Here is a 16,513-nt window from a genome sequence, read left to right as displayed (position 1 = left end):
TAATGGTGAAAAGAAGGTGCAGCCTCTGTGTCTTCATCAGGAAAGGGGTTTGTTTTTCTGTGAGCTCCTGTGTTCACCCTCCCCATGCTTTTAGCAGTACCAGAGGTGCTGGTCACAGAGCCAACGCTTGCATTAGCCTGTTTGCCAGTGCTTTGCTTTGGAGGCCTCCATGAATCCCAGGCACACGCTGGGGTGTCCTGGTGTCTTGCACTCGACCTTACTGAGATCTCATCCCCTGAATGCAGCGGGTTTCCTTCCACCTCACCCTGCAACGTTCCCTCTGGTCCTCTCTGAATACATCTTTGAACAGGCACAGTTTACAGGTGATGTAGATTGCTGCATCCCCAGCTTAGTTTTTCCACTGCTGTTCCATCAGTCCAACAGCCACAGCTGCTGTTTAACATCTACATCTGGATCCTGTCGAAAACTGGGATTAGCACTGGGTGGAACTGCTTTGCCTCTAAATCTGGGCCATGTTGGGCTTTCCTGCTCTGTGCTCCCAGCTCTACTGTAAATGCTGCAGCATCCAGAGTCCCCCATTGGCTGCTGACCAAGAAGTTTCACAGATAGCCCTGTTATAAATCTCCCTGGGTCATTAGCAAACTATAAAGTACATAATTATCTTCCTGTGATGAAAGTACATGACCCTGCTTCTTTACAATTATCTAGTAGGAGCATTTATTGAAGGCTTCCACTTTGTCTGCTTTATTAATTTTTAACTCTTATCTATTAATGGGCCTCTGCTACTGTTAGACTTTCTCCAATTACTACTTTTTTTTTAATAATTCTGTTAGAGTTTTTTCCTATAGTTGAAGAAACTGTGTATGTAGCCAAGTTAGTTGTGGACGTTTCTTTTACGTCTTCTCCTATTACCCCTTTTCTCCTTTTTTTTTTTTTTCATCCACCACTGTTTGATTATGTTCACTTTGCCTTTTATGTTTGAACTTGTGTCTTTCATGGAATCATAGAATCATTCAGGTTGGAAAAGACTCTTAAGGTCATCGAGTCCAACCATAGTTTGGAGCGTCATCCTGGTCTCAGTGAATCTTTTAACCCAAGTGCTTGCTGTAGCACTGGGGCTTTCTGGCTGCCTAATAATCTTCTTAAAGAACTCCATGGTTTTATTCAGTATTTTCTCCCCACTTAGATTTTGGGGTTTTTTCCTCTAATTTGCTTATATTTCTGTGGGGAAGTTTCTGTTGTGGAAGCATCGGATATATCTATAGCCGCTTGGGGCCACACTCTGTTGCCCACACTAAATGTATTGATGTCATAATTTCTGGCCTTGGAAAGCCACTGATTTCTGTTCCAATGACTGTTCTTTATCCGTCATAATGAAGGCTAAGCCAAGATTGAGTGGCTTTTGTATTAGGGAGTTACAAGTTTTAGAAACGCCGATGACATGCTCTTGCCAGGATCAAGAAAGTAACCCCATCAGTGAGTGTCCCCAGACTCCCTGGGGAACGATGTCCCTGTCTGAAATGGCACACGTAAGGACTGTGGTGACTGAGACAGTGGGTGGAAATGCCTCAGCAAAGGTGAATTTCTCGGAAATGAAGATGAACAGAGCATGGGGGCTAGGTTTCTGGGTACCATTAATGATTGTCCCGTGGAGAACCTCATCTGGGAATGCAGGGGATGAAGCTGCTCTTGCTGTGTTCCAGGGCTGGTTCCTTATGTTGCTTTCAAGCAGTAGCAGCAATCACAGTGTCTTTAGATTCAGAATCCTCTTGGGAGCAACAAAAGCCAAGGAAATCCACTGTTTCCTGGTGTAGCTTAAAATCTTAGAAAAACCCTGCATAACTGTGGAGAAGCTTGACAAGAGGCACCACTTTTGAATGCTTTTATAGACTGGCACAGTCTTCGCCAGCAGCAGGGAAAGCGTTTAAGAATCCAGAATTGGAGGTTTGGAGCAAATTCACACCACTTATTGGAAAAATACCATGAGGAAATAGTCATTGGCTAAAAATCAGGGTAAAGCAAGTTATTACAAGCATAAGAGCATCCTTCAAAAAGCCAAAGCTGCCTTCAAATTGGACTTGGACAATTCATTTTGAAATCTGTCCTGACTTGAAATGTAAAATGGTAAAATAGGCTTTGGCAACAGACCAAGAGGACAACCCGCAGAGCTCATCTGTGAGGAGTGGTGATGCTTGCCTAGGTCTGCTTTGGTACTTGAAGGTGGCTAATATGTCAGCAGTTTTAATAAAAAGCTGTTTTTACACATTGAGGGGAGGCTGGGGAAAAGAAGACAGAAAAAACTTAACCCTATAAAAGGACCTTCCACTTCTGAATGACTGGGAGAGACAATGTAGGTGGAATTCAGGATCACCAGATGCAGAGTGGTAAATATGGGGAAAATGGGATTAAAAATCAATGGGGCTGTGGGCTGAGCGTAACCCTTAGAGACAAGATTGCAGGGTGGGCTCCCTGGGACCTGTCTCTCTACCTTTCTCAGGAAACAGCCATGGTATTTCAGGTGTGACCTCCCCAGGGCCAAGCAGAGGAGTGACCCCTCCTCTTGATCTGCTGAACACATCCTCCTACCATCACCCACCTCTCAGCTGTATCGAGAGCCTTAACCTCTCCCCTCTTCAAGCTGGTATCCTCCATAACCCCTTTGACCATGCCCAGACCGTTGTTTCCCAGGCAGGGCTGATATTTGGAGTCATTCTCCCCCAGATCCAGAATTTTCTCCTTATTGTTGAATATGATAATTTTTTTTTTTGTCCCAGTCACAGAATCACAGAGTGATAGGAGGTTGGAAGGGACCTCTGGAGATCATCTAGTCCAACCCCCCTGCCAAAGCAGGTCCACCTAGAGCAGGTTGCACAGGAACATGTCCAGGCGGGTTTTGAAAGTCTCCAGAAATGGAGACTCCACCACCTCTCTGGGCAGCCTCTTCCAGGGCTCTGCCACCCTCAAAGTGAAGAAGTTCCTCCTTGTGTTTAGATGGAACTTCTTATGCTCAAGTTTGTGCCTGTTACCTCTTGTCCTGTCACTAGGCATCACTGAAAAGAGACTGGCCCCTTCCTCTTGACACCCACCCTTTAAGTATTTGTAGTCGTTGATCAGATCCCCCCTCAGTCTTCTCTTCTCCAGACTAAAAAGACCCAAATCCCTCAGCCTCTCCTCATAAGAGAGATGTTCTAGTCCCCTCATCATCTTTGTAGCCCTTTGCTGTACCCTCTTCAGCAGTTGCCTGTCCTTCTTGAGCTGGGGAGCCCAGAACTGGACCCAGTGCTCCAGCAGGGGCCTCCCCAGGGCAGAGCAGAGCTGGGGGATGACCTCCCGCAACCTGCTGGACATGCTTTTTGTTGCACCCTAGGATGCCATTGGCCTTGTTGGCCACGAGGGCACACTGTCAGCTCATGGTCATCTTGTTGTCCACCAGGACTCCCAGGTCTTTTTCCTCAGAGCTGCTCTCCAACAGGTTAGCCCTAACCTGTACTGGTGTATGGGGTTAGTCCTCCCTAGGTGCAGCACCCTACACAGTCCTCAAGTTTCTTAGGGTATCTCTAGCACGTTGGACAAAGCCCCTTGTTTAGTGTCATCTGTAAATTCAGTTAAGGGTGTGCTGTGCCCCATCATCCATCACTGACAGAAGACAACAAGGTAGGCTTCATTGTTGACTCCTGGCCTTCTCCACTTGTGCCTTGGTGACCAGCAAGTTCCCGAGGATCTTGAACTGTAATTCTTACAGAAGGGTTATCCTCAAACTGTCATCCTACTGTAATCTTTCGGAAAACATCAGCTTGATGGCCAGTCAAAGGAACAAATTACACAAAGGCAATTATGAGGAAAGGAAAACAGAACTAAACCAAAACCACATTATGTCTTTGTGCAAATCTGCCACGTGCTTGTGGTTTGGTTGCTGCGTGTGCTCCTCGTTCCACCTCTCTAGATAAAATCTGGGAGAACCGGCAAGGCTCAGGGAGGGATGGTGAAGAGGACAAAGATGTGACGGTTTTGGTATGAGAAACTACACAGGCTGAAGCTCTTCCCTTCAAAAAACATTCATAAAGGTCTGAAATCGTGGCTAGCTGGACAAAGTAACTGCAGAGCAGCATCTCTCTGTCTCTCCCACCAGAAGGAGGGGACTGTGAAGAATAAATAGTATGAAATTAGGCAAGTAGGAGCCAAACTCAAGTCCAGATTCCTCCTGCTGCAGACAATTGAGCTGTGAAATGTTGCTCCAGGACACATCCAATGCTAAAGGCTTACACAGTTTCAGGGGACACTGGGTAAGAAATCCACTGAGGATCACTAAATACATAAAAAGGACGTCTGGCTTGGGCAGTCCCTGAGCCACGTGTGGCCAAGGGCTGGGAACAGGCTTGGGGGTAGGAGTAGGACATCAAAGACGTTTTTCATTATGAAATCCCTCCCAAATATGTGCTCTTAGCCAGGATCAAACCAGGGCACTGGCCTGCATGGAGTGATTAGGCACTGTGAGACTTCAGCACTTGTCCTCCATAACAACAGAATGTCATTGTGCTTATCAGTGGGTATTTACAGAACAATTTTTCCTGGTCCCTGTTTGAACTGGTGGTCTCCTGCCATTCCTCTCTGGCTTTGCTAATCCCAGCTAGCAATCCAACTGTAGTTACGCCTCGCTTCTCAATCCCTAGGGATGTGATAGAGGTTGCCCTGTGTTTCCCTTGCCCATGCTGGCCTTTAGAGCAGGCTGCTACCCAAAAGACCTTCTGCCGACACATCATAGCTGTGCTAGTGCTTCCAGAGTTTATACCAGTTCTTGCTTACTAATAGCTCCTAGTAGAGGGAAAAGTAGTTGGATTTTTGTTCTTCATAGAATCATAGACTGGTTTGCGTTAGAAGGGACCTTAAAGATCATCGAGTTCCACCCCCCCTACCACGGGGCTTTTCCTTAACTTGGTAAATCTGTTCAAGTTTCTTTCTCCAAGCCCTGAATTTTAGTCTGTGGTTTGTACTCTGGTACCCTTCCAGGTGAGAAGCATCCATCCCATTTGTGCCCCCCTCCTTTCCCTGCCCATCCATGGGCACTGGTGCCCTGCACAGCCCTGACTGTGTTTCCCAGCTGCTGGATCTGACCCTGTCTGAGCTCTTGGTAGCTCTTGGAGCCCAGAGGTGAAATGCCATGTGCCACGTAGTTGTGTTTGTCCTTGGGGTCAACCTATCCGGGGGAGTGTGGGCAGCCCTGCCTGAGCCTGCTGAGGGCAGAGCCCAGCCCCAGCTCTGGGCAGAAGCTTCTTGGCAGTGGGATTTGCTAGGTGCCTTGCTCCTGGATGTGGGCAGGCAGGCACGTCCACATGAGGCCAGGGGTGGCCGTGCTGTTGGGCAGCTGCTGCCACACTGGTATCAGGAGCAAATTAATGCTGAGCTGACCGTGGAGCTCTGCAGAGCCGAGAGGGAGGGATGCTGAGCTGCAGGGCAGCGCTCCTGTGCACGTGAGCAGCAGCAGGCACACAGGGCTCTTCCCTGGTTAATTCAGGCTGGCGTTGTAAAAAAAGTGCTTAGAGGCTCAACAGGAGATATCTCCGCTCAGAATAGTCCTTGCCCCCCCACCCACGGCTGCTCCGGGACCAGGCCACTGAAGCTGTCACTCTCTGGTTTCAGAGCCGTGTCCCTCCACCTTGCTGCAGCGGCACATGGCAGACCTGCTCCGCAGCGACCGCGACCTGGCCCCCAGCTTCCTCAACAGCGTCCTCAACCAGCTGAACTGGGCTTTCTCTGAGTTCATTGGCATGATTCAGGAGGTGAGTGTGCTACCCTGGGCTGCGGGGTCCAACACTCAATGGGTGCCCATGTCCTGCGCACCGCAAGGTTCAAGACACGACTCTTGGGGGTGGGAGTGCGGTGATTCCTTAGTGCACGTGAGCTGGGCTGGGGGTCACAGCCCTCCTTTTGGGAAGGGGCACCTTGTGAAGCTGTCTCCATTGTTTGGCAGATCCAGCAGGCAGCAGAGCGCTTGGAGAGGAACTTTGTGGACAGCCGCCAGCTGAAGGTGTGTGCCACCTGCTTTGACCTGTCGGTGAGCTTGCTCAGGGTGCTAGAAATGACCGTCACGCTGGCGCCGGAGATCTTCCTCGACTGGAATCGCCCGTCGTCAGAGCTGCTGCTTCGGAGGCTCGCCCAGGTATCATCCTTTTCATTAGGAGTGACGAAGTGTCCTCCAAAGGGGCATGGGGAACCCTCTGCCCTCTCGGCAGGTGTGATGTGAAGTGGGGCCTCCTGCTGCAAATGCTGTACTTAAAACTGCTATGGCAAACCCTGCTGCTGCAGAACAGGTGATGCTTCCCAAAATCACTACATGCCAACAGCTCCCTTCCTTTGGAACTAGTCAGGCCACAGCTGATTTCTACCTCTACCAGGAGGGAGGATGATGGCCTCTTGAGTCTTCCTTCAGAGGGACTTGTGGCCAGTTTCTTCCACCCAGTAAATGCTGAATGCTCCTGTAACAAGGAGTGCTGTGAAATGCAGAGAGGAGGTGTGGTACACCTTGGTAAGAGCTGTAGAGAGTGTAGTTGGCTTCACAGGGAACGTGTCCCCATGTTTGGGAAGGCATCTTGGTCCTTTGTCCCTCTTTCCTAGGCTTTGGTACCAAATGTCTCTGCTTCCCTGCTGGGGTCATAGGGACATTCCAACTTACAACATCCCATAGGCTCCAGTAAATTAGTTTTTATACTAAAGCATGAGCGACCCTGAGGACAAGCTGTTCTTGTATGAGCCAGCCTGGTGGGGAGCAGTTGCATATACCTTTCCTACACCACAAGGGTTGGGTTGCTCCAAGGGTTGAAGCTCAGGGCTCTGACCTGATGAGGCAAAGCAAGACAAAGTGGGGTCTAGTGTGGCAGTCTTGGGGAAAGCGCTCAGCCCAAGATCCCAGGATTTTCCCTGTGCAAGGAGGAAAGCAAGGGGCCCTTAGCAGGTGGGTTGGGCAAGCTGGGGAATAGCCAGCAGAATGGAAGGTGCTGTGGCATCCTCCTTGCATCCTGCTGCTGCCACAAAGCTGTGCCCCACCACTGAACATGCCACAGAGGAGTGTGGAGCTCTCCTCTTCATGCCTGAGGGTGGTGGGAGGAGGGATGCTGTGTCTGAGAGCTGGTGCACAGATTGCAGCGGTTGTGTCAAGCCTGGATCTGTCCCCGCTTATCCCACTGGGGGCTTGGGGGAGAGATAGTGGTGTCTAATTAAATGTCTTTACAGCTGATTCCTGTGCTGGTCATAGGCAGAAATTTCTGCTTCTGGTGATGTTCTGTCAAGCAGAGAAGCACATTTCTCTCTGTGTTCATACTGTGCTTCGGGGCCGTCCTGCTGCCAGCTCCAGGCAGGGCAGGACCTGGACTGTTCTTTACCCCGCTGGCACTGCTTTTGCCCAGAAGCAACTGCCAGCTTGCTCTTCATGGTCTGGGTCTGTCCTAGGGACTGTTACCTTCTGCTTCCCAGGAGCTTTTATCCACAGACATAGCTTGGTATCTCTAGGTGGGATTCAGATTTAGGAGGAAGATGCTGAGACTCAAGAGTCTTGACTTCAGACTGGCTCTTCCCTGGGAGGTTTGGGTCTGGTACAACCACTGTGCTATGGTGCCACCTTCTTCCATGCCAGGGCCCAGCTAGGTCTCTGCTGTGAGCCTCCCTTTGTGCATCCACCAGCCCCTGGGCACCGAGCCTGAGCTGTAAGGACGTGCTGCCCCAAAGTATGCTCTTTGGCTGCTGCTCGCAGGAAGGCCCATCCAGAAAACACAAACATTCTCTGCTTTTCCCTACACAGCTCTTGAACCAGGTGCTGAACCGTGTGACGGCTGAGAGGAACTTGTTTGACAGAGTGGTCAACCTCCGTCTACCAGGTGAGTCCATGCGTTGACTCTCTGTCCCTCTCCGTTGAAAACATGCCCTTGGGAAGCGAGGGATGGCTGGTACTGAAGGTGGGAGGAGAGGTGTATGTGATCAGACCTCAGGCCTGACACATCCCTGCTGGGGAAGCCAGTCTGGGCTGCCAGAGAGGTGCTGTCTTCAGAAGACATGTAAATCCTCCAGGCAGACCTGAGCTGCTCTTCCTAGGCCCTTAGCCTCTCCCTGCCCAGCAGCTCCAGTTCCCTCCAGGACCTCTATCCTCATGAGGCAGCTGATTCATGGGTCTGGCTGCATGGTGGAAGTGGCAACTGCGCTGTGCTTGGGCAGGGATGTGTGTTGCCAGGCAGATGTGACACAGCTCAGGTGGGAGCTGTTTGAAAGGCTCAAAGCCTTGGACAGATTGCAGTTTAGGTATCAGGCTTGGTTTCTGTGCCTCTGCATTGAGTAAAGAGTGCACTGAATGCTGAGAGAAGCCTTTGTCACCATCAGCCCTCTTCCTTGGGGAGGTGACTGTGGGCAGCTGAGGTGGGCCTCCAAGTGCTGTGTTATGGGCATCCTATATTTCCTGTACAGCAGCTGGATTTTCCTGCCTGTACAGGAGGTGAAAGACCACCTTCTCCTCTTGAGGCTTGGAAGAGGCAGAGGTGCTCCATCATGAGAACAGTGTCTGAGTCTGGGGTTTGCATTAATGGGGAAGTCTCCTCTGTCCTTGATGAAACCCATGGCCCCACCAGAGAGCTCAAGTCACAATCCCTACCTCCTGGACTGCTCCACCACCAAGTCTGAAAGTAGCTGTGCAGCCCTGCTCTGCCTGTCACGTGGTGACAGCAACTCTGTCTTTCTATTTTGCTTCCGTAGGGCTGGAGAGCGTGGACCATTACCCAATCCTCGTGGCCGTGACAGGGATACTGGTCCGGCTGCTTGTGGACACTGACGTTCAGGGGTGAGTGGCTTTTGACTTCCGAAGCACAGGGTCACTGCGGGTGGCACTGCTTTGGGTGCTGCAGTAGCCAGTGCCATGGGAGGTGTTGCAGGAGCGATGTGGGTGCATGGAGAGGCGAGGCAGATGTGCACGGAGCTGGCAGAAGCCAAGGAACTGCATGCCCCTGCAGCAACTGCACCCCAGTGCTACTGCTGAGTGCAAACCTCCTTCCCGTGGTGTAGGAAAGCCCTTGTGCTCATGAGAGGTGCTGTACCAACAGGACATGTGTACCTTCCTCCCCGGGATGGGACCTGGCACTCAGTGTGTGACAGGACAGCTGCTGTTGGAGGTTGTGAGTGCTGCATGTCAAAGATCTGTGCTGTTGTGGTGATGCAGACGAAGTGCTGCAGGCAGATTGCTGCAGCACCCAGCGATGGGTGGAAGGGAGGTCAGTAAAGCTCCTCCGCTTTGGACCCATCTCAGGGAGGCATCTCAACGTGTGCCGAGCTCTCTGGCTGCCTAGACTCGAGACAAATCCTGTGATGCTGATTTTCAGATGAAGCAAATTTTCTCGTCTTTACGGTAACCAGCTATTCAGAGAGCCAGCACTGGGGGAATGATGTGGCTGGACAAAGCCAGAGCTGGTGGTTTATGTGTGTCTGTGCCTGCTTTTACTGAGTCCTTAAAACAGGCTCATGCTGATATCCTCTGCAGCCCTGCCTTTGCGCTCTCCCAGTGTCATTCGTAGGTGTCGTGTCTGGCCGCCGTGCCCTGTAGGATGCTGTAGGAGATGGGGATTTTCTGTCCGTGCTGCAAATCCTGCTTGGTTTTGCATTTAGAGAACATGATAGTCTCTGGCTTTGCAGAGAGCAGAGCCCCATCTGGCCAAGCAGTTCAGCCCTGCAGCCAGTCTTTCAGCTTCTTCTCTCAAGGACTCAAAGATGTACACAAATATATCTAATTATATCCTGTCTCCCGTGGCTGCTGCACCAGCCTCACAGCCCCAAGTGTGACAGCGCCAAGAGCTCAGCACAAGGTCACTGATCAGTGGTCTTTCTGGACTGTGAACGGGGATGGATTTTGCTCGCCCCAAGAATCCTGCTCCGTGGAAAGGGCAAACGTCATGAATTTGACGCCACAACTAGACGCTTCTTCCTGGAGGGAAGGGGGGAGGTGATAAAGCAGTTCCTGCATGCCAGGCAGGATGAGAGGTCCTTCCCTGGCTCCATTGTCCCTTGAACATCTGTCCCAGACCAGGTCACTTGTAGAGTCAGAGGGGAAGGGATAAAGCTCTTTCTCTGGCCCTCAGAAGAGCACTGTGAAGATGGTAGTGTGATGAAATGCATCCTTCCCAGACTGCAGGGAGTCCTGGGGAGACAAAAAGCTTCCAGACCATGTTTCCTTTAGCAGAAAATCCAGTTGTGCCTTGAGTTAGGGAATTGGACATTGCCAAGCAGCTCTGTCCCCTGCCTGCCAAGAGTATCCTCCATGCCTTGGGCAGTGGCTGGATCACAAATCAGAGGTGCTGTATCCTGTGGTGTGCGGTTGGGAAGTGGCAAGTCTCTGACTGATCTTCAAGGGCTTTGTCGTCATCTCCTGGGCACTGGAAAGCAGAAATAAATACAAAATGGGGGAGTGGTGGGAGAAAAGCTGAGCAGCAGCAGCACAAGGTAAAATAAATAGGAGGAAGCCCAGGGAAAAATGTCTATAAAATGAAATGCTTCTATGTGATTTTGCAAAGCCCTGCACTAAATCTGAGGTTTGATACATCACTGATCTATAAAAGGCAAACCAAAATTGCAGAGGAGCATTTAGGTCAATCAAGAAAAAAGAACCAAGGCTGGTGGTTGGAGAACCCGTACCGCTACCTGAGCAGAGGGGATGGGCAGCCTGATGGTAGAGATCAGCATGGTTGCAGGCAGAGAACCTCACATGGAAAGGAAAACTGATCCACCCACCCTCTTTGCTGCACTCTGAATTAAGGACCAGGGTGTTGAGTGTTGTACCCTGCTTTCGGAGTGGTTCTGCTCCTTGCAGGCACGTTCAAAACCAGCAAACAGGGACAGGATGGAGAAAAACAGCAGATAGGAGAGGAAACGCAGAGGCTTTTCTGCTGCTTTTGCATTCCTTGAGGGTTCAGTCCTGGTTTGATCCTGTGTGCAAGTCTCTTGGCACCATTGCCACAGGGTGCTGAAGATGGGGAGGTGCAGCTGGGGTGAGCAGAGCCCTGTGGGGATCTCCTCCCCACAGTCACCCAAAATACAGGGAGACGGTACAGTTCAACAACATTGGCCTGGAGCAGGGCAATGGGTAGCGTATGTCTCTGAGCAAATGAGTAAGAGGATGGTCTGTGGAGTGGAAAAGGAGAATTCAAGCCTTCCTCAAGTCTGAACATTCCCATGGGAGATGATTGCCATGGGTCATGTTGCTGCAGGAGGTAGATGAAGAGATTTAAAGGATCCTATAGGTAACCAGGGTCTCCAGAGCAGACCCAGTTTATATTAACTTAAAAGGAGACAGCTTTCTTTTTTCCTTTTTCGCTTCCTTTTTTCCTTTTTCACTTCCTCTCAGTACAGCGAGCAGAATAACAAGATGGACTTTTTTCCTTCCTTGGAAGCGCTCTGCCCGGGCAGCGCTTGGAAGCAGGTAGAAATCTCTTCCAGGTCCCATTTGGCAACTCCCAGGTTACCAGAAATCATCTACAGAGCAAGATGATACAACCCACCTTAGGGTGGGAATTTCCTGGGACATTAGATGTTACCCTGACTGGTTCCCTGCGAGGAGGCTCTGCCCCAGCGGATGAGGACAGGGGACAGGACCTCGGGTGACTTCGTGGCTTGGCTGTGGTTTTTCTGGTTGCCTCTCACCCAGCCAGCCAACGATGTGCTTGGTTGGAAGGTGTTGCAAGCTTTGCCCTGGGACGGAGAGGATGGGTTCATCTGGGGGCGGAGGAGGGAGGTCCCATTTATGGGGCCAAAACATTCCGGTGGGGAAGGGTGGGAGTAAGGAGAGCCAGAGCCGTGCCGACTCATCCAGCTGGGTTATCAGGATGCAGTCAGATGCTTCGGCTGCTCCTTGCCCAGCACAGGACGCTCAGTCAGGCATCAAGTCCTCTTGCTACGGACTCCTGGCATCAAACAGAGCCATTAAGCACCAGAAAAGGGAACGTTGCCCAGGCTGGGATGTGATGAGACAGTTGATACATCGTACGCCTTAGTCCCTGGATGGAGCAGGCTGTGCTTTTGAGAGAGAAGAAATACATCTCCCGTCGGGTCCTGCAGGAGGGCTGGTGCTGCTCGTGGTGAACCGAAGCTTCAGTGCCCACCTCTTCCAGGCCTACTGATCTTTGTAAAGCCTCCGTAGGTCACTTACCACAACTCCCAAATGCTTGCTGGAGGCTGGAGGGGGGGAAGGAAGACCTTGTGCTGATAACTAGAGCATCATTAGAGAGCAGAGGGCTTGAACCAGAGCGGGGCCTGGGGATTTCATGCCTCAGCTCCCTCGCTGGATGTAGAACTTTGCAACAGGGGCAGAGGAGAATTAGTGCAGGGTGCAGACGGGGAGCTGGTAGCTCAAGGTGGGGTCCCTCAGCAGGGGGTCTTCTAGTTCCTAGGCAGGAGCGTGGCAGTTGCCCTGTGTTTCCCAGCAGAGAAGTTGGGAGGGCTTGCTTTCCAGGGGGCAAGAGTGGGGCAGCCTGGCGCTGGGGCTGGGCTTTCTCACCAACAGGCAACAGCTTCTTGGTTTAAAGCCCAAAAAGCTAACTGCATCCTGGGCTGCATCAAAAGAAGCGTGGCAGCAGGGTAAGGGAGGTGATTCTGCCCCTCTGCTCCACTCTGGTGAGACCCCACCTGGAGTACTGCATCCAGCTCTGGGGCCCCCAACCTAAGAAGAACATGGACCTGTTGGAGCAAGTCCAGAAGATGCTCAGAGGGCTGGAACATCTCTCCTATAAGAATGGGCTAAGAATGGGTTTGTTCAGCCTGGAGAATAGAAGGCTCCGGGGAGACATTAGAACCCCTTCCAGTACCTAAAGGGGCTACAGGAGAGATGGGGAGGGACTCTTGATCAGCGAGGGGAGCCATAGGATGAGGGGGAAAGGTTTTAACCAGAAAGAGGGGAGTTTTAGATTAGATATTAGGAAGAAATTCTTTACTGTGAGGGTGGTGAGACACTGGTCCAGGTTGCCCAGAGAAGCTGTGGATGCCCCATCCCTAGAAGGGTTCAAGGCCAGGCTGGATGGGGCTTTGGGCAACCTGGTCTGGTGGGAGGTGTCCCTCTGATTGCAGGGGATTGGAACTCGATGATCTTTAAAGTCCCTCCCAACCTGAACCATTCTATAATTCTATTTTGTCCTCTGCACTGTTGTGGGACCGCTCGGGCTTCCAGCCGTGCTGCCCACTCCCAGCTCTCGGGTCTGACAGCAGTTGGGCAGCGCCTTCATGGTGGGAAGTCTCAGCACCTGGCAGAGGCCGAGGAGGCAGGGATGCCCGCGCTGCCTCTCTGCCAGGCCCTAATGACCGAGCCTCGGTTTTGCGGGGAGCAGAGGGAAGGCAGGATCTAGCAGGATGAGCCAGGAGCTGGGCTGAGTCGTTGGGTCCGCGCCAGAGACCCTGGCTGCCTTCAGCTGGTATCATCCCCCCGTTTGTCTGCTAAATAATTGAGCAGATTTTCCATCAAGCCTCCTTTGGAGTGAGCTAATGGAGAGGGGTTGGCCAGAGCTTGTGTAAGGATCCTGGTGAGAGCGAGGGTGCGAGGGGAAGGGGCGAGACCCAACGGTGGGTCTGTTGGTCCTCTGTGTGCGAGGGAACCTTGTAATTAGGACCAGGCTATATAGGTCCTAATATATATTTAGGTCACAACACAGGTTGAAACAGGCTTTGTGGAAAGCGAGTGGCCATCCCAGAGTGGACATGAGCTGTGTTGTGCCAGGGCTCAGCTGCCACTCTGCTCCTCAGTCTTCCCTCGTGCCCCATGGATGCCATCCCCTCAAAGACAGGGTAAATGAGGCCAGGCAGCGTGTTCCCCACCCCTGCCCATGGCTGATGCTCTCCATGTGAGTTTGGAGGGTTAGGGCACATGCAAAGAGCCAACGAACTTGTCTGCAGCACAACTGTACAAGGAAAGACCTAAGCAGCCTTCAGGGTGCATCTCCCAGGGACTTTTGGCCAACAGATGGAGAGGATAGAGGGAAGAGCACTGTGGTCACCAGGAACATGGTGGTACCAGCCAGCAGAACACAGGACAGGTATCCTGGAGTAGAAACAACCATGCTGTCTCAGTGGGATGCTGAGAATGAGCCAGCAGGACCTGCCAGGAGGAGTGTCCCTGGGCTGATGTGATGTTGGGGGAATTCTGGCTGGATCTCTGCACTCTTCTCCTTCACACAGTACGGATGGGTGCAGAGGGAGGAAATGGAGAGATTCTCTGGTGAGTGAGAAGGTGAGCAGGCACAAGGCCATGTGGGGAAGGCTAGCAAAGCAGACTGTTCAATTGCTCGATGGTTTTGGGGTTGCCTCCACTGGAAAAGTCAGGGAAGATCCCAGTCTTCAGGTTCCTGAACTCATCCTGGCCACCCACCTGTGTGCTCGAGCCCTGCTGGGACGCTGGGGACTTGGCTGGTCCCCACCAGACATAGTAGTTCTCTGCAGTTGTGTGTAATTACTGATCATGTAAACACTGAAGCTCCTTCAACACATGTTGATGAGTTGAGCTATGGTGGAAGGAGATGCGGGAGTAGACATTTCATGGACCACTCAGGCTAGAGGGGTCCTTTCTACCTTTCCCTAAAAACTTGGAGAATGAGTGATACTTGAGTCTTGCAGTGTGCAACATGTGCAGGTGGGGGTAAGCCAGAGCACAGTGGCGTGACTAGCTCAGACCTAGGTTTCACGGTTAAAAAAGGAGTCTGGCCTTACTCATCTTACTGTTTTTACAAGCTGCCAGCTCCAAATGCTGTCCTGGGCAGTGGGAGTGCCAAAACTGGAATCTCCTGGCCCTTGGGGTCTGTCAGGAACACGCTGGGAGGCAGGAGCAGGCATCGTGCTGGCAAGCACCAGGCATCGCTGCTTCCAGCTTTTTGGAAAACCACGAGCATCGTAAGGAAAAGATCCAGGTCCAACCATGTGTGTCGTGTGTCCAGCCCCGGAGGAGACAGGAGTCAGCGTTGGAGGCTGGTCCCCAAAGCGAGGGACGGTGCTGCCATGCTTTGTGCTGACCCATTGCTTTGCCCCGCGGACTCAAGAAGCGAGAGGCCGGTTTGGCAGCGCGCCGGGGCTGTAATGGTGGAGATGGCTGCCGAGAGAGGAGGTTGTGTTCCTCGGGGAGCATCCATTACCTTACCCAACTCCCGCCTGTCGGGGAGGCGGTGCTCCTGGCTATGTTTCTCCTTGTTGAGATGGTTTGCCTTCCAAGCTCCTTAATGAACTGCTTCAACAGTTCCAACAGCCTTGCCTTGCTCGTTGGAGCAGCAGTGTGGTGCGGGGACCTTTCTGAGCACCAGAAAAGTGTGAAAGGCAGCAGCAGGATTTCCCTGGGTAAGGCGGTGGGGAGCCCTTGGGGGCAGCACTGATAGAAACCTCAGAGATGATCTCCCTGGCATAGTGGGGCTCAGCCTTCCTGTAGGGCCAGGAGGATTGCAGCCAGCCAAGAAGAGCTCTCCTGGGCTTCTCCAGGCTGGTGTGTCCCCAAAGAAGCCCTTGGGAGCTTTTCTTACATTACAGTTGGCCTGAGCTTTCCCCGAGCTTCAGTTGTTAGCCTCAGCTGAGGATGCAGGTTTGGTGGACCACTAATGCCTGGGAAGCTGATGTTGGCACCAGGGAGGGGTAAGGTTTGCGAGGAGGCCTACAAGGATGGTGACAGAAGAGCTGCAGGTGGATAACACCCACTCCAGCTGCTGAAGTCCAGAGCAACACCTTTCCTTTTGGAGGAAGACACGGTGTTTAGATGCAGCAACAGGCTCAACACTGTTTTGGCAGGCGTGAGCCAGGCTGGGGGCAGTGCCCTCGGTGGATTCGGACCTGGGTCTCTTTCCCGGACATTCCCAGGGCAAATTCAAACCATCTTTCCCATGGGATGCCTGCCAGGGGATGACATCACCTCAGCTCTCTCCTCGAGGGGCAGGGTGCCCCTCACCTATCCACCCCACACCGAAGCACCTCGCCAATCCCCGGCAGCACCCCGGCGCGGCCAGCTCGGCATCCCAGGCTCGTCAGGAGCGCTGTGCTAATGCGAGGTGACGGGGCCGGCAGCGGCGGGCGTGCAGGGAGCCAGGGCGCAGGCCAGCGCTATCCACCCCACACCGAAGCACCTCGCCAATCCCCGGCAGCACCCCGGCGCGGCCAGCTCGGCATCCCAGGCTCGTCAGGAGCGCTGTGCTAATGCGAGGTGACGGGGCCGGCAGCGGCGGGCGTGCAGGGAGCCAGGGCGCAGGCCAGCGGGGCCTGTCGCTCTGCATCCCATCGCCTTCGCCCGCCGCGGGGCAGGTGGCAGCGGGGCACGTATCGCATGGAGGTCGGTGTCAGGAAGGGCGCTGGGCGGCCGCCGTTGTCTCAGGGTAACTGCTCTCCCAAATGTTGTCCCCTCCTGCGATGGGGGAGGGGGGTCTGACAAGCGTTTTGGGCACGGTTGACTTTTTGCTGGGGAAAAAAGCTGGCTGAGATATTTGAAGGATGGGTGTTGTCCCAAAGCCACAGGGACTTTCTCCTCCCACCGGTCACAGGGCTGCCAGCAGCTCTTGGGACTGGGGTACAGCTGTCG

General features: G+C 52.6%; 1 protein-coding gene across 2 annotated transcripts in view; it reads left to right on the top strand.

Annotated features, from left to right (window-relative positions):
• The window catches only part of RNF123 (ring finger protein 123), a 57,661-nt gene that overhangs the window by 33,724 nt on the left and 7,424 nt on the right, over positions 1 to 16,513 (top strand). For both annotated transcript variants that reach the window (XM_014953527.1, XM_014953529.1), the window contains 4 exons: positions 5,599 to 5,738; positions 5,930 to 6,118; positions 7,754 to 7,829; positions 8,695 to 8,779. In XM_014953527.1, the coding sequence (XP_014809013.1) occupies positions 5,599 to 5,738; positions 5,930 to 6,118; positions 7,754 to 7,829; positions 8,695 to 8,779 (490 nt within the window). The remainder of the gene's footprint in view (positions 1 to 5,598; positions 5,739 to 5,929; positions 6,119 to 7,753; positions 7,830 to 8,694; positions 8,780 to 16,513) is intronic.

Source organism: Calidris pugnax, unplaced genomic scaffold (assembly GCF_001431845.1).
Source record: "Calidris pugnax isolate Ruff unplaced genomic scaffold, ASM143184v1 scaffold247, whole genome shotgun sequence".
NCBI classification, from domain to species: Eukaryota; Metazoa; Chordata; class Aves; order Charadriiformes; family Scolopacidae; genus Calidris; species Calidris pugnax.
Note: the sequence above shows the minus strand (reverse complement) of the source record. Positions and strands in the feature narration are given on the sequence as shown.